This window comes from Callorhinus ursinus, unplaced genomic scaffold (assembly GCF_003265705.2).
Source record: "Callorhinus ursinus isolate GAN/ISIS: 27379988/994484 unplaced genomic scaffold, GSC_fseal_2.0 scaffold43, whole genome shotgun sequence".
Classification (NCBI taxonomy): Eukaryota; Metazoa; Chordata; class Mammalia; order Carnivora; family Otariidae; genus Callorhinus; species Callorhinus ursinus.
Window position 1 is genome coordinate 5693356 of NW_027397105.1, and position 23937 is coordinate 5717292.

The 23937-nt window shown below is 41.9% G+C and overlaps 1 protein-coding gene across 1 annotated transcript in view; it reads left to right on the forward strand.

Annotated features, from left to right (window-relative positions):
- DNAH9 (dynein axonemal heavy chain 9) overlaps nt 1-23937 on the forward strand; it is a 206620-nt gene that overhangs the window by 53349 nt on the left and 129334 nt on the right. The window contains exons 13-17 of the mRNA XM_073881496.1: nt 1004-1259; nt 2749-2990; nt 7868-8003; nt 11498-11694; nt 11793-12220. Coding sequence (XP_073737597.1) covers nt 1004-1259; nt 2749-2990; nt 7868-8003; nt 11498-11694; nt 11793-12220 — 1259 coding nt within the window. The remainder of the gene's footprint in view (nt 1-1003; nt 1260-2748; nt 2991-7867; nt 8004-11497; nt 11695-11792; nt 12221-23937) is intronic.

Genomic DNA, 23937 nt, shown 5'->3' on the forward strand with positions numbered 1-23937 from the left:
AGGGGGTTGGGGGGATGGGTTAGCCTGGTGATGGGTATTAAAGAGGGCACGTTCTGCGTGGAGCACTGGGTGTTATGTACAAACAATGTATCATGGAACACTGATCAAAAACTAATGATGTCATGTATGGTGATTAACATAACAATAAAAAATTTAAAGAAGAATACCAAAGACCGCATGCATTCCTGCATTTGAAGAGCTCGTGAACCAGTGGGGATGGAGAGCAGGGAATACAAAAATGATGCTGCAGGATATCATACAGACTGTGACAGAGTTCTGCACAAGTGTAACAATCGCACAGAAACAGAAGGAAAACCATCATGAGAGTTGTGGAGGATTGTTCACAAATCCACGGCGTCAGCTTCTCTACCATACGACACCAGGGAGCACGTCTGCCACCTACAGAATTTAAAAGATGAATAGCTTAAAAAATAAATAAATAAATAAAAACTAAAACCCAAAGACATGCCAACACAGGCTTCTAGAAGTGAAGGGCTATTTCAAATGATTATATCTAGCAACTAAAGTTGTGCAATGGGCATCTCCTCTCAATTCTGTCCGTGTCTGTGACTGTGTGTGTGACCTGATTGGAGAGAATACCAGAAGTCTGAATTTGAGGCTTCTCAGGCATGTGGCTAGTGTAGACCTGGTGATTCCCCTCCCTTACACCATTGCCCCTCCATGGGAATTAACTGGCTCAGTCAGCCACATGCCCAAAAGCATCAAGGCAGACCTCTCCTGTCACTCATGCCACCTTTCTTGAGTTTTTCTTTTGTTGCTCTTTGGGACTTACAGACGTGGTAAGACTTTCTGCCTCTGAGTCCTCTTCCTTCTGCCTAAAACTCAATTTCCTTTCTCTAGGTTTAAGGAACAGGTAGGAGCAATAGTTGAGAAGGGACCCAGAAGGTCTTTGGGGCCCTGGGGTTTTCCAGGCCTTGACTGATAACTGCTGCTTTTCCCTGCCATGGAGCTACAGCCACTTAATGCCGATTCTCTTCTCCAGCTGCTTTCGGTGCTGAAGGAAATGAGTTATCTTGAGCCCAGGCAGATGCAGCGCATTCCTGAGACAGCAGCAGCCATGTTCTCCTCCAGGGAATTCTATCGGCAGCTTGTGGCTAAGTTGGAGCTGATGGCAAATTGGTACAACAAGGTGGTGAAGACTCTTGCAGAGGTGGAATTTCCATTAGTGGAGGAAGAGCTGAGGGATATCGATCTCTGCCTGAGAGCTGCAGAGGGGACTCTGAACTGGAAAACAGAAGGTAATGGGGCACTGCCTGGAATCTGGTGGGGAGGTTGGGGTCAAGCTCCTGATAAAGTTGGTAGAACCATGAATGATCCCCAGAGTAATCTGGTTTGTGTTTGAAACACAAGCCTGCCCTCTCAGAACCTATCCAAGGCAGAGAAGGCAAGAAGGGCTAGTCTTGTCTTCCTTCTCTTTGGGTATGATTAGTAGATTTAGAAAATCTTGCCACCATGTCCTGGGGGAGGCTCAGAGGTTGCATGACACCTCCCATAGTCTCCAGCATGTATTGGGCACGTTAGCGTTTACTACATTATCACTGTTACTTAATTTTCTTCACTAGACTATAGACACCTTTTTTTTTTTTAAAGATGCATTCATTTGAGAGAGAGAGCACGAGTGGGAGGAGGGGTAGAGGGAGATAGAGAGGGAGAGGAAGAGAATCTCAAGCAGACTCCCTGCTGAGCATGGAGCCTAGTGTGAGGCTCTATCCCAGGACCCATGAGGTCATGACCTGAGCCAAGATCAAGAGTCGGATGCTTAACCGACTGAGCCACCAGATGCTCCTAGACTGTAGACATCTTAAATGAGGGTACTCTGCATTTAATTCTCATGTATCCTCCAATTCAGTACTAATTTCATGGGTGGATTAACATTTGCAGGGTACTGTGTGAGGGTTGGGGGGGGTAATATGGGATATAAGGTGTATGGGACGTGGTTCCTGCCCTCAAAGAGCTCACATTTAGTTGCGACAACGGACATATGCACAACTATAAATCATGCAAAACAGGCTACGATAAAAAGCCATCACAGAGTTAAAAATAAAGCATGATGAATCACAGGAGAGGGAGATTAATTCTCCTTAGAGTCCTCAAAAGAGGTCAAGTTTCAAAAGAAAGTTACAGTCAACTCAGAAGTCTTGGAACACCGTATTAAGCGAGTTTGAACTTTATTTTATATACAAGAGGGAACAATATTTTCAACATTTCATAAAGCAAAAGTGCTTAAAAAAAAAAATAAGGTCCATTAACCCAAACGAAATCCTCATGGTGCACTGGGGTATGTCCCAGCCACTGTGCCAACTTTTGTGTGCTTGGTTGGTAAGCATTACTTCTTTGTTTCTTTCCCTCCATAATCAGGGTTGTGGTAAGCTTTGGCTGTTCAACACAACTAAGAAGAAAAAGGCTCTGGTGATAACAAAGTAACCTGTGCAAAAAAGCCTTTTAAACCAAATATTAGGGATGCCTGGGTGGCTCAGTCGGTTAAGCGTCTGCCTTCAGCTCAGGTCATGATCCCAAGGTCCTGGGATCGAGTCCCGCATCAGGCTCCCCGCTCTGTAGGGAGTCTGCTTCTCCCTCTGCCTCCGCCCTCACTCATTCTCTCTCGCTCTCTCTCAAATGAATACATAAAGTCTTTAAAAAAAAAAACCCTACAAATATTAAATCCCTTCCTTTTATAGCAACTAGGCCTTAGCTATTTCAATTAATTATGTTTCTTTGGGGGTACAGGCATTTGGGATTATGTCATTCAAATCACCAACAGCATTCATGATCTCGAACAAAGAATTCAGAAAGCTAAAGACAATGTGGAAGAGATTCAAAACATCATGAAAACATGGGTGTCTCCAATATTTAAGAGAAAAGATGGAAAAAAGGAATGCATTCTTTCCATGGATGATCAGCATGACCGGATGGAAAAATATTACCATCTCATCAGAGAATCTGGACTTAAGATTCATGCCCTTGTTCAGGTAATAACCAGCCTCTCAGAAACACATACCTCTAGCCGAGGGAGAGCATCGGCAAGCATGTTTGGGTGCAAGAAATGATGTGAAAATGAGAACAGTCAACAGATGCTGTGTCTTCTGCATTCAGGGATGGAAGTTTATAATGATAACGAGAGAACTAAAGCTAACAGGCAGAGAGGAAAGACACATTCTGGTATCAGTGTGTCAAAATTAATACTTTCTTAATGGTAGTAAAGACATTGGCATGACTTAAGTCCCATGCCAAACCCCAGGGAGATAGAAGGACGTGCCTGGTACAGAACCCTAAATTAGCTTCTGTACTAACCAGCCCCAACTTGCCTGCACAGCCTGACGCGGACCCCCAGCAGCATCTCCAACACCTAGCTCTATAAGCCCGAGGATATGAAAGATGACCATGGTCTCCCTACCTGTCTTTGGTAAAGAGAAGAAACAGTGCAGGCTTCCACACTTCATGCAGTAAGGCTCTTCCCTGCCTTGTGATCAGGGCAACCTCGTGTCTGCTATCGAAGACTTAACTATGGATGGGAGCTCTGAGTGGTGACTGGCTTCAACCCTACTCCATCTGCCCTGCAACGGCCGGTTCTAGCCGATTGATCTCATGCCCACAGTCAGGAATAAATTACAGTTGCTATCTGGGATTATCTGTGCTTCAAAGCAAGTAACACGTTGTACTTTAGACTTTATTAATTTTATTTATCTGTTTTCTAGTTCATTAATTTCTGTTCTTTGTTCTTTATCTTTTCTTTTCTTAATTTAGTGTTATGATGCTCATCTTTTTTTTCCCCCAGCCTCCAAGGGCAGAAACTTAGGGTATAGATTTTAAGCCTTTCTTCTTTTTGAATACAAGCATTTGACATAATTTTCCCCATTAGCTGTGTTCTAGTTCCATTCCACAAATTTCCTGTGCCTCATTTCCATTGTCATTCAGTCTTAAATTTTTTTTTTGCTTGTGACTCATTCTTTAACTCCGTGGTCATTTAGAAGTGCATTGTTTCATTTCCCTGTGTTGGGGGGCTTCTCTGGATAGCTTCATGAAATTGAAATCCAGTTCAGTCCAGTTGTGGTCAGAGAAAATACTCTCTAAGATCAAAATCATTTGGAATTCACTGAGACTTGTTCCATGACCTAGAAAACTGTCCATCTTATTGCATGTTCCTTGCACACTTGACAGTACGTTTATTCTTCCATTTTTGGGTATAGTGTCCTATAAATATCAATTAGTTCAAAGTGGTTGATAGTATTGTGCAGATCTTCTGTATGGTTTCTGAATTTTTTGTCCATTCGTTCTACCAATTATTGGTGGTGGAGTGTTAAAATCTCCACCTGTGACTCTGGATGATTGTCTAAGCCTTTAGCGCAGTCAGAGTTTTCATCAGTATTTGATGTTCTTTTTTAAAAGATTTATTTATAAAAATAAATAAATAAAAGATTGATTTATTTTAGGGGGGAGAGGTAGAGAGGGGGGAGGGTCTTAAGCAGACCCCGCACTGAGCATGGAGCCTGATGTGGGGCTGGATCTCAGGACTCTGAGATCACAACCTGAGCTGAAACCAAGTCAGATGCCTAACTGACTGCGTCACCTGGGTGTCCCTTGATACTCTTTTACTACAAACACATTTATAATTATTATAACTTCCTGATGAATTGACCACTTTATTATTATGAAACTCTCTTTTTATTTCTCAGAATACTCCCTTGCCCTGAGGTCTCTTTTTTCCTGTTAATACTCTAGTCTTACCTTCCATATTCACCATTCCTACTCTGCCCCACCCGTCTTCCTGCCCTTCTACATTCAACCTGTTTGTTTCCTTTGATTCGAATTTCTTCTCTTAAAGACAGTATAGTAGGGACTTACTTTCCTAACAACTCTGTTGATTAACTGGAATGTTTAGATTATTACATTGAACATAATTATTGGGATGATCGGATTTAGCTCACCGTCTTGTCATTTCCTATTTCCTTCATCTGTTTTGTTTTTCTGTTCTTCCTTTCCTACCTTCTTATTAACATTTTTTTTGTATTCTGATTTCTCAGAACTATTAAAAAAAATAAAAACTCAAGAAAAAATACTTATAGTATTTTATATTCACCCACATACTCACCATTTCCAGACTTGTTTTTTGTCTTTTCTGGAAAACGGACCTCCCACCTGTGGTCCTTTCTCTGCAGCCTAAAGAATGAAGAACCCCCTTTAGTTTTTCTTGCAGATCTAGTCTGCCAATGACACATTCTCTCAGTTTTTGTTTCTCTGACATGTCCTTATTTCACATTTGTTTTTGAAGGATAGTTTCATTGGATATAGAATTCTGCATAGACAGTTTTATTCGTCTTACAAAAATTATTTCCTTGTCTCCTCCCCTCCAATGTTTCTGAGGAGAAGCCAGCCGTAATTTGTGTCTTTGTTTCTCTATATGTAATGTATTGTTTCTCTCAGGCCGCTTTTAATAGATTCTTTTTTTAATCTTTGTTTTTTGTTTTGTTTTTTTCCTGTCTCACTGTGATGTGCCCAAATAGGTTTGCTTTCCGTTCACCCAGCTCGGAGTTTGTGAGCTTCTCGAACTTGTTTTTCATCAACTTTGAGGAGTTTTTAAATCAAATTATGACACTCTTGTCTGCTAATCCCAACATCTATTTTATTTTCTGAGTCTTTTTTTTTTTTAATGTGACAGAAGTTTATTTTTCTCTCACATAAAATAAATCTGAGGAAGAGGCATTCCAGAATTGGTATGGCAATTATTTGCTGAGTCTGTTCTTGGTGATTATTTCCTCTCTCTGTTAAATGTCATGCTTTCCTGCTTCTTTGCATGTCTAGTAATTTTTTGTTGTTCAGTTCTAATCATATTGGATGCCACTTTAGAGTGTAGTTATTATTTCCCTTAAAGACTGTGTGTGTTTGCTTTGGCAGGCATTTAACCTACCAGTGGGTCAGTTTGATCCTGTTGAGGCTCAATGTTAAGCTTTGTGAGGATGGGTTTAAAGAAGCCTTACTCTAGGGCAACCGTAACCCCCAAAGCATGGTGTTTCTGGGGACTCAGCAGAATTCCTACATTATCTTCAAGGTCTTCTGTTATTTCTGATAGAACACGAACATTGTCCAGTACCATATGACCACATGATCTCCGTGCAGCTTATGACAACTGTTCTCTGCCCAGCCTTACCAAGACTGGCCCTCAGGATGTGCAGCTTCATAGTCAAAGATTCAGGGAGACTCCACGATCTCCATAGCCCCAACCCCCCATTGCTGTTTTTTTTCTGCCCAGGGGAAGGATGTCTGTCACTGTAGTCCACATCCCTGAGCCATGGTTTGGAAAGTGCCTCTAAGTAGAAAGTCAGGTGGTTGCAAAGCTCAGCTTAAGGATTTCCCTTCTTTGAAGGATCACATCCCTGTTCTCTAGTTGCCCCCAAAGAATTGTTTATTAGATCCAGTTCTGTAGTTACATGTAGTGGAAGGGCAGGTCTGGTCTCATTCCTCTGTCTCGCTTAGAATCAGAAACTCGAGTCATTTCTTTCTTAGTTCACAGAAATTCCAACATTTTTGCTCCTTAGACCATAGTAGAGCTCAGGTGAGAGTTCGAAATGTAGAGATAGCCATACTGATGGTGTGACATTAGGGAGGAAATAGAACAACTATACTGATGGTGTGACATTAGGGAGGAGATAGAACAACTATACAAAGCAGTCATAAAAACGAAACGTTTTAAAAAATAAAGCAGACAGACACACACACTTAATAACATCTGAGAGCAACTTGATGTTGTCAGTGTCTTATGATTTGTGTGATGATGGCTTTAAGTCATTAAGAAAATCTATTTTGGAAAGAAAGGGGTATGTAATGCATTTTAGACATTTTAGAGTTTTGTCACATAAAGAGAGGATCATGAGGGTTTTTTTTTTTTTAATCCAGGGGGGTTTATACATGGAAATGTTTGTAAGGGGGTGTGCGTCGCCTACACAATGTACTTTCTGCAAAGTAGTTAGCAGTTTGTTTGAAGATCTCGGATAAATGGAAAGTTGACGTCAGAAGGCTTGATAATGAAAATGGTGATGAGTAAGCGGGATGTGTATGCCATGCCATCAGGTCAGGGAGGGAAGGAGGGAGAGGGTGGAAGGAGGGAACACACACGTGTCCCTTTATGTGTATGCATTTTCTTTTTTTTTCTCTCTCTTTAGAGAGGGAGAGAAGAGGGGGAGGGGCAGAGGGAGAGGGAGAGAAAGAATCTTAAGCAGGCTCCATGCCTAGCACAGAGCCCAATATGGGGTTCGATCTCACCACCTTGAGATTGTGACCAGAGCTGAAATCAAGAGGTGGATGCTTAACCGACTGAGTCACCCAGGTGCCCTATGTGTATGCATTTTCTTAGTCACTCAGCATGATGGCTTTTAATAGTAAATGCCCCAAACAAAACACTCCAGCTCATTTCTGAGGACTAGCCAGGAAATGCTTTACTTGCTTGAACCCCAAATTTCTTACACCTTGAATCCTAAAGCCCTCTACCCAGAGAATCCCTTCCTCTCTCTGCTTTAACTTCTGCCTTGATGTAGCTTCTTCCATAGCACGTCCATCTGCACTTATAAATCACACCCTGTGTCCCATTTTTCCTGGGAAAGTGGCCTGACCCTCCTTTCTCCGGGACATGATGAGACCCCATATTCCCTTCACAGATTAACTTCGTGTTCCTTTCACTCAGTGGTTATGCCCATGAGACAGAACGGACTCGATATATACGTAATAGCAAACTTTTCACAAGAATTCTTCCCCTGCCCCCGCCCTAGTGTTGTTTTTTTCCCATCAATGATAACTAGACCAGTCCTTCCATATTATTAAACATGGTTTAAATCCATTCTTCTTTATTATATAGGAAAACCTAGGTCTGTTTGCAGCAGACCCAACCTCTAATATCTGGAAGACTTACGTTAACTATGTTGATGAGATGTTGCTGGATGGATTTTTTCTTGCCATCGAATGCTCCCTCAAGTACCTCCTGGAGAACACTGGTATTTACTGGCTTATGTATGCGTGTTACTACTGGAAAGATAGCAGTAGCACCTGTTGATTAAAAGTCAAGCGCGATTGAGTGCTTTGTGCCTTTTCCCAAAATGTTGTGGATGCTTTGTGAATGGTACATAATAAAATAGCCAAGGTGTTGAGTTTCTACACTGCTCCCGGAGAAAAGATTTCTCACTCTTGGAACTCAGGTGGTAAGCCAGGCTCTAAGATAGTGAAGCCCATAGCAAAAACAAAAACATAAGGGCCTATTCAATCTAAATAAAGCTTCGTAAAGAGGGTGAATTTGAAGCAGTAGACAGCACAGTTAGTAATGGCGGCTCCCTCTGGACTTGGCTCATGGCCATGGGAGGGGGACATTCTTTGCCTTCAAGCTTAATGTACTCTATCTCTGTAGCCTTTTGAGAACACAGGGAGGTTGTCGTAGCCAGGTTAAGTGGAAGAAACAGAAATTTTTCTGTGTGACAAAGAGGCAAGCTGGGGATGAGGTAGCTTTCACAAGGAAAAGGAATGTTAAGGAGGTCATGGGCATTCTCTGAAGCTGTTAAAAAATAGCTTTGAATTTGTGATGAATAAACTGAGTTAAGGTATACAGGGCCAACCTTGGCTAGTAAGTGGTGGGATGGAAAGAGAGGAAGAGTGCAGGAAAATACTGAATTAAACCTTCACGTTCTGGTAGATTCTGAGGAACTTGGTAAGGGTCCCCTTGATGAATTCATCAGAATGGAAAGGCTGAGGTGAATAGTTTGACGCCAGAGGATGAAGATGTTTAAGAGAGAGTTTAAGATGTCAAGTCCAACCCAAGGAAAGAAAGAAAATCCAGTGGTAAGATGGTTAGGTCAAGTTCCATGTCTAGATACCCAGCCCAAACAAGAGGGCATGAGAATACTGGGCTGATGATACAGGGGGAAGCAAGGCCCAGCACTGGGTGTAGCGCAGATGGGCAAACTTCCCATGGTCTTGGTAGGTGGAGTGACTGAGGTCAGAGACATGCTTTTTGTTTGCAGGGTGCTCCAAATCAAGGAGATTGGGCATCAGGAAACAGGTTCCAGGATAGTTGGCATGGTGGGGGCATCACCTTCTAGAGCCTGGGGGCAAGTAGCCAGTGGGGGCACCGAGCACAGCCTCTGAGACTGGAGAACTGGCTCCTAGGGACCAACAGTGTTCACCTTAGTGGACCAACCAAACCTTGTCTAGTGTTAGAGGTTCATGGGGCCTCAGCCATCCTCTAGAAGATCCTAGAATTTGCCCCAGCACACTTGGCACAAGCACTGCATGGGAAATATTTCCTAAGCATAGTGACTCCATGCTTGACCGATGCCTATCCAGCTCTCCTGAGCTGGGCTGTCTGGGGTGTCCCTTGTCGTCCTCCTGTGGGAGAGCGAGAGGGGGAGCAGGAGGGTAGAGAGAACATGATGGTGGTCCTTCAAGATTGCCATAGTGACCTTCTTTCCATGGAACAGTCGGGAAGGAGAAATGTACTTTCTTCACGATATAGAACGGGCAGGAGCTGGACTTTGCAGGTGCCTGAACCAAGGAGCTCTAGATGAAATTTTGAAGGCACTGGTTCTCTAAGAGGGGAGGAGAGGGACCCTAAGAAGGGTAGCCTCTGAGAAGAAAAGCACAGTGACCCTTTGCAGTAGCCTAGCTGGACAGCGTTATTCTCCCAGCTCTCCTTCAGCATTTCCACCTTCCTGTGCTCGGTGAGGCCGACACCATTCCCACGGCTTGGGCTGGACTCCCTGTCACCTCTTACAATGTAAGCCCTGCCTAGGTTCGATGCTACCCACTCTGTCCAGGAATGCTCTTCCCCTTCTTAACTCCTAAAGTGACTAACTTGTACCAAGGTGGTAGAACCCTGAAGATAGTCTGGCTTGTATGGCAATGATGATGTCATTGCATCAAACCTAGGCAGTCGGTTCCCACAGCAGCACACGGGACTGAAATCTCATGGAGTCAAAATGGTCTCATGATTCTTTTACATCCTATAAACTGTATGTAACCCGATCTATTAAATTATCAGTATCTCATACATATAGTAATGCAGGGTATATCATGAATATGTATGCAAATCATATTATAGGCATTTTAAAAAACTATTCCATGATAGTAGGGTAATTTCTGTGCATTCCCTTAAGTCAAATATGCATTTGATGGGTTGCTCCTGAATCCAGTAATACAAATTTATCAGCCCCACAATTTTGAAGGCAAGGCCCTGGTCTTCCATAGCTTTGAGGATCCCACAGTTATCTCAGTTGGGGTGAATGACGAAGCTATGGTAACCAAAACTCCATCAGTAATGTGGCTTTACAGGACAAAGAGGTCTAGCCCCCAAGTTCTAGACTTAGGGGAGTGCTTCCGGTTAGTGGACAGGTGGTTCCACCACGTTCTAGGGCCTTGCTCTCATTTCTGTGGTTGAGCTGGGTCACCGCCACATCCTGGCTCTTGTCCATGAGCGGGGAAAAGAGCAGGTGTAGGGATGGCTTCCCTGCTGCCTCCAGGGCCACAGCCCAGAAGTGGCAGCCATCACCCTTCTCCATGTCCCACCAGTGAGCCAGGCCTATTGCCAACCTGACTGCAAACAGGGCTGGGAAATGCAGCACATACCCACTCTTATCTCTGCTTCTGGGGAGGAAGGGGGTAACGGATTCCGAGGGGTTTCCACCACCCACAGCAGCCAGCACATCACGGTCTCCCAAATATTTCCACAGTCAAGGAGACCTACGAATATAAGCGGTTATTAATAAAAGTTTAAGCACTAATCTTGTACTTGCAACATCTTGCTCCCTGTTATATTTTGATTTAAATTTAGCAAGGCAAGTTAGTCTAGCAAGGAATCAGGGACCTGTTAATTATTTATGCCGTTTTTAAATTTTTTATCACTCTAGGACTACAGAATTAAAAGAAGTTCTGTTTTCGTGGGAAAAGATCAGAACCGGCAGGGCGGTAACCTTGTTTTTCCTGCCAACCCAACTACTGACAAGCGCGCCACAGTGCACCTAGTGGCTACCGATGGGATTGCATGGGTTGTGCTTAGGGAATAATCAGCTGCTTCGGAGAAACGAGCTTTACAAAACCAACCTGTTCTCACAACTCGAGGCCATTTGGCCCACCTCGCTCCCCCGACCCAGGCATTTGGGAATATGGAATGGGAATGGCTTGGGTTGTTCAGTCACTGGGATGTGCCCTCCAAGGACAGGAGGGTAAATGTCCTGCAATGCCCAGCACAGCCCAGCGCAAGAATTGACCTATTCAAAATGTCAGTGGTTCCCCTGTTGGTAAACATGGCAAGACTGTTACCTTCACCTTTTCGGGGAGGGGGAGGGCAAGAGTTAGCAAATTTTACATTTCCATTTTCCTCTACCCAAACAGGTGATAGCAAGGAAAGAAATGTTCTGAGCGCCTTAAAAAAATGGCGGCTGCCCTTCGCCCATTTTAACCATTCTTCTTTGTTTGGTGCGTACGTGCTTTCCTTGTTTTTCAGAATGTAAGGCAGGCCTCACCCCGATATTTGAAGCCCAGCTGAGCTTAGCCATACCAGAATTAGTTTTCTCTCCGCCCCTGGAGTATGGAGTGAAGGGTGGCTTCTATGACGCTGTTGAGGGTCTGGTCACCAGCATTTTTGGAATATCGTCTCTGGTGCCACGGCTTTCCCCCCAGAACGGCTCTCCCCACTACCAGGTACTGAATCAGCGACCACCCTGCCTTCCAGCCCAATCTGCAAATTTCTTGCAAAGCGTGGCCATAACCAGCCTGCTGTCGCCTCGCCCCTCCCCCAGGTGGACGTGGAGAGCATGGCCCCTTTGGCAAGCATGAGGAGCACGCTCCTGGACAGGGTTCAGAGCATGATGGCCCTCTGCTGTGGCTATCGGAATGCCTTCAGCCAGTATTCCTACCTCTACGTGGAAGACCGGAGGGAGATCCTGAGCCAGTTTCTGTCCTACGGGCGTGTGCTCACCCCCGGGGAGATGGAAGCCCACACAGAAGATGGCATTCCAGAGAATCATCCTCCCCTTCTCCATCAGTTTAAAGCACAGATCGACTTTTACGAGAGCCTGTACGGAGAAGTGTGTAGGCTGGAGCCCATCAAGGTGTTCGACGGCTGGATGAAAATTGACCTCCGACCCCTGAAAGCGTCTCTGCTGAATCTAATTAAGAGGTGGAGCCTCACGTTCAAACAGCATCTCGTTGACTATGTCACCAACAGGTAATACCGTTGTTCTAGTTTCTTCCAGCCTCCCAGGCCGTTGGGGACGCCATGTTTGTCATCTTCTTCATATTTACCCCGATGTTGGGTTCATTGGTTCAATTCAAAGTGAAAACAGCTGGCTAAGGCTCCAGGCCCTTGGACACCGGTGATAACTTTAGTTCTGCCCTTCCCTCGGTTCACCAGACGGGGGTCTCTTTTTGTTTTATTTTCCATTTGGTGCCCCACGTGTGAAAAGCACTCAGTAGGTGGTGAATAATGTTCTCTGCGATAATAGCAGATCCGAGCTCCCTTTGCAAAACACTCTGACCGTGAAATCTCTTTAAGCCTGGGAAGTGGCTTAAAGGGGGTCTGATGGGCCTCTTCCATCTTATTTCTACCGCTTACTCCTTGTCTCAGATGATCCAGCTGTGCCATGTGCAAGTCACTAGATCCCCACATGCCCGATGCCCGTGTGTGCCATCCTAGCCATGGGGCAGACTGGATCTGCAATGATCTGTTCCCCTGTGCACCTCGACTGTCCAGTGCCAGGCTCTCCCAGCCAGAACATCGGCCTCTGGGTAAATGGGTTGGTGCACGGTCCCCCAGTCATGTCACCTTTGCCTCGCCCCACAAATCTGCCACTGTCAGAATCTCAACCACCACCCCCACCTGGAAGCCTGCGGGGGAGGGGCGTCACAGTCCCTCTGTGTAGCCCTCGGCCTTTGGGTGTCAGCTGTGCCCAGGAGAGCCAACCTGACCCCTTCCTTGAGTTGGGGGTGGTCTTGCTTAATGCTACCACTACCCTGCTCACTGATCTAGCCCTGGGAGCAGAGAGGAAATGCCCCCCCACCCCCATCAAGGGTGCAGCTATTTGCCAATGAATTTAAGAGACTTTGTGAGGATAATGGTCCTCCTGCTCTAGGAAAGTCCGGGAGATGTGGGATGTTTTAAGTGGATTTTCCAGGTGTTCTGGACGAAGGGGCCAGTTTTCCACATTCACAAGAACTTTGGCTCACTGAGGAACTGAGAGGCAAGAAAGGGAAGCGCTGGGAGGAGGTGGGGCAGAAGCAGAGATGTCTCTGAACACAGCTGCTCCGTGGTCCACCTCCGCTGATAGGTCTGGCCATCCAAGGACACGCAGGCATGTTGCAAAATGTAGGTCTTATTATTATTTACATGTGGCAGGGCCAACCAAGACTCAGTGGAAAATGACTGCCATTGGAAAGGTCATTGGTTGCACTCATAGATTCTAAGACGACAAGACACACCATGTCCCCTGGGGCCACACGGGGAGGCACTAGGGTCAATCAGGCAGAGGGAACAAAGGGAAAACAGAAAACATGGGCAGGAGGCTTCATTGTGGTTTCCATGGAACAGAATTGTCAAGACAGGGTCAGCCGGATGAGGGTGGACTCTCTTGAATGATTTCAGCAGGCTCTGGGGCCAGAGGGACTGTCTCTAGTTTTTTGGTTCCTGGCCCTGGAGTGATTAGAGCAGGTGGATAGTGGTCTGGAGTGTGAGAGCCAGATGGAGGAGGTGGTTAGAGACATGGACTCTGGTTTGATTAGTTTGCATAGGAAAGGCATGCTCAAAGGCAAGTCCCTTAGCGCCTCTAGGAACAGGTCAGCCAGCCCTGGGAGAGGCTGGTTGGGGGACTGCCCCCTCTCCAGGTGGGGTAAGACCCCAGAGGCCAGCATCAGAGTACATGGCTGATACAGGACATAGTGATGGCAGTGGCCAGGTGCCTCTACCAGGTACGGCTTCATAGGATCTCCTGGTCAGTGTAACAGGAGAAACACAGAGTTCTTGTCCTTTGACACTACTTCCTTATCCCTGAGTGGAGACAATGATGGGATTCCTCTCAGGTGCCTTCCAGTGTTGTCAGTGTAGTGGTGTCTCACTGTGGTCGGTATTTGACATTCCTCTGATCATGAATAAAGTGGCTCATCTTTTTATGTTTCTGGTGGGTTTCTGTGTTGCCCCTTCTTTGCGCATACAAAGAAGCTCTTGCCCACTTTTTAGCGGACTTCGTTTTTTCTTTATGATATTTAGAATCTTTTCTTTTTGATATTTGATATATCCTGGGTCAGTCCTGTGCTAGTTGTATATATTGCGAATACAGTCTCGCATTGTGTGGCCTGACTTCCCACTGCATTTACAGTATGTTTGCATCATCACGTAGCCCAATGTGTTCATCTTTTTTGTTGCATTCTTTTGTCTTGTTAAATAAATCCCTTTCCACCCTGAGAGCCAAATGATGCTCTCCTAAAAGATTTGTGGTTTTATCTTTTGCATTCAGTAGCCCCTTGTCTGCTGTTGCATTGTATGACAGAGTCCTAATTACTCTAGTTTTGCCCTAATTCTCAATATCTGGCAGGGCAAGTCCCCGCCTTGTTCATTGTCATTAAGACTGTCTCCAGGATTCTTGGCTCTTACTCTTTTACATAAATTTAAAAATCCATTTGTAGGAGAAGAGATGTGTTGGGATTTTGGTTATATTTGCAGTGACTATAGTTCAATCTGAGGACAATGGGTCATCGTTACACACTGAGTGTTCCTGCCCAAGAACACTTCCATCTTTCCATTTCTGTATGCCTTTAATGTCTTTCAGTGACATTTTGTAATCCTTACCTTTAAAATAAGTCTCATGTCTTTAAGATTCATTCCTAGGCATTTTAATTTCGGGCTTCTAGTATAAACGATATTTTAAAATCTTATTTTCTGTGGAAATGGAATTGATTTCTGCTTATTGATTTTGTATCAAGTATCTCTGCTAAATTAACTTATCGCAATAACTTAGCTGTGCGCTCTTCTGGATTTGCTGTTACATAGTCATCTACAAATTTATAATAGTTTTATTTATTCCTTCTCAGTGTTGTTGTTTTTTAAATGCATTTTATCACTTTTTTTTTCTTGCCACCCTGGCTAGAAATTGAGGTTTGGTGTTGAATAAAGTGGTAATGACAGGTAGCCTTATCTTGTCCGATCTTAAAGGGAAATGCTACAACATTTCACCACTAAGCATAATATTTGCTGTGAGGTTTTATTAGTTTTTTTAAGATTTTATATATTTATTTGAGAGAGAGAGAGCAGGGGGAGGAGCAGAAGGAGAGGGAGAAGCAGACTCCATACTGAGCACGGAGCCCAATGTGGGGCTCGACCCCAGGACACTGAGATCATGACCTGAACCAAAATCAAGAGTCGGATGCTTAACTGACTGAGCCACCAGGCAACCCTTGCTGTGAGTTTTTGTGGATTCCATTTACGGAATTAAAGAATTTCCCTTTTTTTTTTTTTAAAGTTTATTTATTTTTAGTAATCTCTACACCAATGTGGGCCTCGAACTCATGACCCCTGAGATCAAGAGTCACATGTTCTTCCAACGAGGGGCCCCTAAAGAAATTCCCTTCTATTCCTAATTTGTTAAGGGGATTTAACATAAACGGAGATAACATTTTATGAAGTGCTTTTTCTAACTCCGTTAAGATAATTCTGTTTTTTTCCATCGAAATGTTAAAGTGGTGAATATACTGGTTTCTAATATTAAGCCAACTGAGTGTTACTGAGAAAAGTCCAAAAGCCCAACACAAAGTATTATCTTTCCCAGTATCCACTGATTGATTTTTGTTTTCAAATATGTTTATTGTTGACGTGTCTCTGTTTGAGACTGGGATTGGCCTTCACTTTTCTTGTACTTTCTCTGATCTTGCTCTGTGGTTTTGCTAGTTTCATAAAATGAGTTAGGAAGTAATCCTTCCTGTTTATTCGCTGGAAGATTTAGTGTAAGATTGGAATTCTCTGATCCTTGAAGATTTGATTTAAATCTCCTGTTGAACATCTGGGCTTGGTGTTTTCTTTCTGATGAGATTTTTACTTAAAATTTTTCTAACGGTTATAGGGATATTAAGGTTTTCTGTTCCTATTAAGTCATAGTTGTCTAGGAATATATCCACTTCATGTAAATCTTTAAATTATTGTCATAAAATTTATAATATTATCTTATCTGTTTACTCTCCCCAGAATCTATGATTATGTCCCTCTTCTCATTTCTATTCATGCTTTCTGACTACTTTGATTAATCTTGCCAGAGATTTACAAAGAACCATCTTATAAACTCATTGATCCTCTTTATTATAATTTAATTTCTATTTCAATAATTTCTTTTCTGTTTATTATGTCTATCTGTTCCCTTGGATTTATTTTTTTCTTCTTGGAAACGTTAAGATTGATACTTTGCTTCTTCACTTTGAGCTGTCTTTGTTTTGTTTTTTTTTAATTTTTTATTGTTATGTTAATCACCATATATTACATCATTAGTTTTTGATGCAGTGTTCCATGATTCATTGTTTGTTCATAACACCCAGTGCTCCATGCAGAATGTGCCCTCCTCAATACCCATCACCAGGCTAACCCATCCCCCCACCCCCCTCCCCTCTAGAACCCTCAGTTTGTTTTTCAGAGTCCATCATCTCTCATGGTTCGTCTCCCCCTCTGACATACTCCCCTTTTCTTCCTCTCCTGTTATCTTCTTCTTTTCCTTTTTTCTTAAAATATGTTGCGTTATTTGTTTCAGAAGTACAGATCTGTGATTCAACAGTCTTGCACACTTCATGAGCTGTCTTTGTTAATGTAACAATTAAATTTATGAATTCCCTTCTCAGCGCAATTTACCTATGTCTCACAGTTCTTAGTATGTAATATTTCCATTATTATTTAGTTCTAAATATTTTTAATATCCACGATGATGTGTTATATATATTTAATATTTCCAAACATAGGGTTCTTCTAGTGATTTTTTTAAGGTTTTAATTTTAATTCCAGTTTACTTACCATACAGTGTTTTATTAGTTTCAGGTGTACAATAGAGTGGTTGAACAATTCTATACATTAGTGCTCAGCACAACAAGTGTGCTCTTTAATCCCCATCGCCTATTTCACCCATCTCCCCACCTGCTTCCCCTCTGGTGACCATCAGTTTGTTCTCTCTAGTTAAGGGTCTGTTTCTTGGTTTGCTTCTTTGTTCTCCTTTGTTTGTTTTGTTTCTTAAATTCTGCATATAAGTGAAATCGTATGGTATTTGTCTTTCTCTGACTGACCTATTTTGCTTAGCCTTATGCTACCCAGCTCCATCCATGTTGTTGCAAATGGCAAGATTTCATTCTTTTTTATGGCTGGGTAATATTCCATTTTGTATATAGACCAAATCTTTTTTATCTATTCATCTATCGATGGACACTTGGGCTGCTTCCATAGTTTGGTTACTATAAATAATACTGCCATAAATGTAGGGGTGCATATATCCTTTCAAATTAGTATTTCATATTTTGGGGGTAAATACCCAGTAATGTGATTACTGGATCACAGGGTAGTTCTATTTTTACGTTTTTGAGGAACCTCCATACTGTTTTCCACAGTGGCTGCACCAGTTTGCATTCCCACCAACAGTGTAAGAGGGTTCCCCTTTCTCCACATCCTCACCAAGACCTGTTGTTTCTTGTGGTGTTGATTTTAGCCATTACAAGTGTGAGGTGATGTCTCATTGTAGTTTTGATTTATATTTCCCTGAGGATGAGTGATGCCTAACATCTTTTCATGTGTCTGTTGGCCATCTGTATGTCTTCTCTGGAGAAATGTCTGTTCATGTCTTCTGCCCATTTTTAATTGGATTATTTGTTTTGAGGGTATCGAGTTGTGCAAGTTCTTTGTATATTTTAGATACTAACCCTTTATCAGATATGTCCTTTGCAAATATCTTTTCCCATTCGGTACATTGTCTTTTAATTTTGTTGATTGTTTTGTTCACTGTGCAGAAGCTTTTTATTTTGATGTAGTCCCAATAGTTTATTTTTGCCTTTGTTTTCCTTGCCTCAGGAGACCATATCTAGTAAGATGTTGCTATGGCCGATGTCAGAGAAATTACTGCCTGTGTTCTCTTCTAGGATTTTTATGGTTTCATGTCTCACATTTAGGTCATTAATCCATTTTGAGTTTATTTTTGTGCATGGTATAAGAAAGTGGTCCAGTTTCATTCTTTTGCATGGAGCAGTCCAGTTTCCCAATACCATTTGTTGAAGAGACTCTTTCCCATTGCATATTCTTGCCTCTTTTGTCGAAGATTAATTGACCATATAATCTTGGGTTTGTTTCTGGGCTTTCTATCCTGTTCCATTGATCTTTGTGTCTGTTTTAGTGCCAGTACCATATTGTTTTGATTACTACAGCTTTGTAGTATATCTTAAAATCTGGGATTGTGATACCTCCAGCTTTTTCAGGATTGTTTTGACTACTGGGGGTCTTTTGTGGTTCCATACAAATTTTATGATTATTTGTTCCAGTTCTGTGAAAAATGCGGTTGGTATTTTTTATAGGGATTGCATTAAGTCTGTAGATTGCTTTGGGTAGTATGGGCATTTTAACAATGTTCTTCCAATTCATGACCATGTCATATCTTTCCATTTGTCTGTGTCATCTTCAATTTATTTCATTAATGTTTTATAGTTTACAGAGTACAGGTTGTTCACTTCCTTGGTTAAGTTTATTCCTAGGTATTTTATTATTTTTGATGCAGTTGTAAATGGGATTGCTTAATTTCTTTCTGTTGCTTCATTATTGTTTAGAAATGCAGTGGATTTCTGTACATTGATTTTGTATCCTGCAACCTTATTGAATTCATTTATCAGTTCTAGCATTTTTTTTTGGTGATGAGTTTATGGTTTTCTGTAACTAGTATCATGTCAGATGCAAATAGTGAAAGTTTTACTTCTTCCTTGCCAAGTTGGATGCCTTTTATTTATTTTTCTCATCTGATTGTTGTGGCTAGGACTTCCAATACTATGGTGAATAAAAGTGGTGAGAGTGGACATCCTTGTCTTGTTCCTGACTTTAGGGGAAAAGCTCTCAGTGTTTCCCCATTGAGTATGAGGTTTGCTGTGGGTTTTTCATATATGGTCTTTATTGTGTTAAATTTTTATTTTTTATTGTGTTTATATTCCCTTTAAACCTATTTTGTTGAGTGTTTTTATCATGGATGGATGTTGTACTTTGTCAAATGCTTTCTCTTCATCTGTTGAAATGATCATATGGTTCTTATCCTTCATCTTTTTAAAAAGATATTCATTCATTCATTCATTCATTCATTTATGAGACAGAGTGAGAGAGAGAGAGAGAGATAGTGCAGGGGCAGGAGGGAGAGGGAGAATCTCAAGCAGACTCCCCAATGAGTGCAGAGCCCGATACAGAGCTCTGTCTCAGGACCCTGAGATCACAACCTGCGCTGAAACCAAGAGTCAGACGCTTAACCAGTTGCACTGCCCAGGTGCCGCTTATCCTTTCTCTTACTAATGTGATGTATCACATTGATTGATTTGCAATTAATGAACTACCCTTGCATCCCAGGAATAAATCCCACTTGATCATGGTGAATGATTTTTTTTTTAATGTATTGTTGGATTTGGTTTAAAAGCATTTTGTTGAGGATTTTTGCATCTATGTTCATCAGATATTGGCCTTTAGTTCTCTTTTTTTGTGGTGTCTCTATCTGGTTTTGGTATCAGGGTAATGCAGAGCTCCTACAATGAATTTGGAAGATTTCCTTCTCCTATTTTTTGGAATAGTTTGAGAAGAAAAGGTATTCATGCTTCTTCAGATGTTTGGTGGAATTCACCTGTGAAGCCATCTGGTCCTGGGCTTCTGTTTGTTGCAAGTTTTTTGGTTACTGATTCAATTTCATTGTTGATAACTGGTCTGTTCAAATTTTCTATTCCTGTTTCAGTTTTGGTAGGTTATATGTTTCTAGGAGTTTCTTCTAGGTTGTGCAATTTGTTGGCTATAGTTTTTCATCATATTCTCTTATAGTTCATATTTCTGTAGTGTCAGTTATTTCTCCTCTTTCATTTCTGATTTTGCTTGCGTTCTCTCTCTTTCTCTCTCTCTCTCTTTGATGAGTGACTAAAGGTTTATGCATTTTGTTGATCTTTTCAAAAGATTAGATCCTGGTTTTATTGATCTGTTCTATTGTGGTTTTTGTTTTGTGTTGTTGTTTTTTAGTTTCCATTTATTTCTTCTCGAATCTTAACTATTTCCTTCCTTCTACTGGTTTTGGGTTTTGTTTGTTCTTTTTCTAACCCCATTAGGTGTAAGGTTGTTTGAGTTTTTCCTTTCTTCTTGAGGCAGGCCTATATTGCTATAAAATTCCCTCTTAGAACATCTTTTGCTGTATCCCAAAGATTGTGGACCATTGTGTTTTCATTTTCATTTATCTTCATGGATTTTTAGACTTCCTCTTTGATTTCTTGATTGACCCATTCATTGTTTAGTAGCATGTTAGTTAACCTCCATGTTTTTATGCCCTTTCCAGACTTTTTTCTTGTGGTTGATTTCTAATTTCATAGCATTGTAGTCAGAAAAGATGCATGAAATGACTTTGATCTTGAGTTTATTTAGACTTGTTTTGTTCCCTAATATGTGATCTATTCTGGAGAATGTTCCATATGCACTTGAAAAAAACATGTATTCTGTTTTAGGATGAAATGTTCTGACTATATCTGTTAAATCCACCTGATCCAATGTGTCATTCAAAGCCACTGTTTCTTTGTTGATGTTGTTTGGATAATCTACTGATGTAAGTGGGATGTAAAAGGTCCGTACTATTATTGTATTACTATCAATTATTTCTTCTATGTTTGTTGTAAACTGCTTTAAGTATTTGGGTGCTCCCATGTTGGGTGCATAAGTATTTATAATTATTATGTCTTCTTGTTGGATTGTCTCCTGAATGATTATCCAATATCCTTCTTTGTCTTTTGTTAAGTATTATTGTAAGTATTGCTACTTCAGCTTCCTTTTCATATCCATTTGCATGATAAATGCTTCTCCATCCCTTCACTTTCAATGTGCATGTGTCTTTAGGTCTGAAACGAGTCTGTTGGAGGCAGCATATAGATGGGTCTTGTTTTTTTTATCCTTTCTGTCACCCTATGCCTTTTGATTGGAGCATTTAGACCATTGACATTGAAAGTAATTATTGATAGGTATGTACTTATCACCATTTTGTTATTTGTTTTATGGCTGTCTTTGTAGTTCTTCGTTTCTTTTCTTGTTCTCTTCTCTATTGATAAGTGGGCTTTCTTTAATGATATACTTGGATTCCTTTCCCTTCATTTTTTGCATACCTATTACTGGTTTTTGATTTGTGGTTACCGTTAGGTTTGTATATAACATGGTTTGCATATGGCAGTCTATATTAAGTTGGTGGTCACTTAATTTTGAATCCAATCTTTACTTCTCTGTCCTCCACATTTTAGGTATATGGTGTCATACTTCACATCCTTTTATTTTGTGAGCCCCTTGACTGATTTTTACAGATACACTTACTTTTACTGTGTTTGTGCTTCCTGCTTTCCTTAGAGTCTTTTTAATGGTCTTTCCTTTCCACTCAGAGTCCCCTTTAACATTCTTGTAGGGTCTGTTTAGTGGTCATGAATTCCTTTAATGCTTGTGTGTTAGAGAAACTATTTGTCTCTCCTTCTATTCTGAATGGCAGCCTTGCTGGATAGAGTATTCTTGCCTGCGGATTTTTTCCTTTCAACACTTTGAGGGTATCATTCTACTCCCTTCTGGCCTGCAAAGTTTTTGCTGAAAATCCACTCATAGCCTTATGAGGTTTCCTCTGTATGTAACTGCTTTCTTTTCTCTTGCTGCTTTTAAAATTCTCTCTTTATCACTACTTTTTGCCATCTTAACTGCTATGTGTCCTGGTGTGAGCTTCCTTGGGTTGATTTTGTTGGCAGATCTCTGTGCCTCCTGGCTCTGGAATTCTGTTTCCTTCCCCAGACTGGAGTGGTCCTGGCCACCGTATGGGCTGCTTGCACACTGTCAGGCCTGTGGCATCACCTTGTATTGGCCCTGGCCAAGAGCAAATTATAGAGGGTAGTAGCCAAAGCACAGCATGGTGGGGGCAGTGCGTTGGGACAGCCATGCTAGCAAGTTTTGCACCCTGCCATTCTTCTGTAGGAGGGATTTTGCAGTGCCCAGACTGAGGCAGGCTGTCCAGAGGGACAGACTGTAGGTAGCTGAGCATGGGGGTGGAGTAGTCGTGCTAGCAAGTTAGGTAGCAAGTCCTGCAGGTGCCTATGTGTTTATGCTGGGGGGCAGGAGAGGGAAGTGGCACCTGCCAGTCCCTTTATTCCTGCAGGAGTTCCCCGGCAATTTCTGTGCCTCTAGAACATGCTCTGAGATTAGTAAATAACTCTCCCTCCTCTATGCCCCAGGCACCTTTCAAAGGGCTCCTTCTCTGCTGTGTCTCCATGGGCTTTTTGCTGTGCTGTCCCTTTAAGGGCAGAGGCTCAGTTTCCTCTTGGCTTCTCTGCTCTCTCAGAGCCAAGCCCACTGATTTTTTAAAATTCCAGGTTTTGAGTCCCAGTGGTTGTAAGAACTTAGAACATTCTGCCTCTCTTGTTTTCCAAGCCAAATGTTATGGGGATTTGTTTTCCCTGTGTGGGCTCCTTCGTGTAGAGGGTCTGTTTCTCTCCCTTCTCTGTGCCCTCGGTTGCTTCCCTCCCATGGCTGGTTGGGCAAGTTCATCTAGTTCTGACCTTGTCTCCACCCTTCCTGCCCTCTTTGATGTGGCCTCTTCTCTACGTTTAGTTGTGAGGTGTATTCTGCTAGTCTTCGGGTGGTTTCTTCTGTGAGTGTTACCTCGTTGTATCCATGGGACAAGGTGAGCCTAGGGCCCTCCTACTCCACCATCTTCCTGGGAAGTCCTTCCAGTTATATTTTGTTATGAATTTTTAAACAATTGCATTGTGGTCAGAAAAGGTGATGTATATAATAGGCTTCTGAAATTTATTGAAGTTTGCTTTAAACTGCACAGTATGGTCAATTTTTATAAATGTTCTGTGCACATTTGAAGAGAATGTGTATTCTGTACCTGCTGGGGCTTGGAATGTTCTGTGCAGGACTCTTTGATCAAACTTGTTAATGGTTTTATTCAAATCCACTGTATCCTCACTGCCTTTTTTTGTCTGCTTAGTTTATTAATTATTGAAATAGTTGTACCAAAAATCTTCCACTTTGGGGCACCTCAGTGGCTCAGTGAGTTAAGTGTCCAACTCTTGATCTCAGCTCAGGTCTTGATCTCAGAGTCGTGAGTTCAAGCCCTGTGTTGGGCTCCATGCTGGGTGTGGAGCCTACTTAAAATAAAAAGCTTAAATAAAACCTTCCACTTTGATGGGAGATTGTCAATTTCACCTTGTAATTCTGTTCCTTTTTGCTTCTTATATTTTAAGGTTATGTTAAATGAGCATCCCAAGTTTGACTTTTTATATCTTCCTGGCAAATTAGAACTTTCAGCCATATATAAAAATCTTCATTACTAGCTATATTTCTTATATTAAAGTCTGTTTTGTCTTATATGAATATAATGAAACCAATTTCCTTTGTATGATATTAGCTTGGTGTCTCTCATTTTATCCTTTGGCTTTTAATCTTTCTGTGCCTTTATATCAGGAGAGATTTTTTTTTTAATAATCGGCATAGAACTGAATGTTTCATTCACCTTAATATGTGTCTTTTTTTATATAACAGGTTTTTTTATTATTATGTTATGTTAATCACCATACATTACATCATTAGTTTTTGATGTAGTGTTCCACGATTCATTGTTTGCATATACCACCCAGTGCTCCACGCAGAACGTGCCCTCTTTAATACCCATCACCAGGCTAACCCATCCTCCC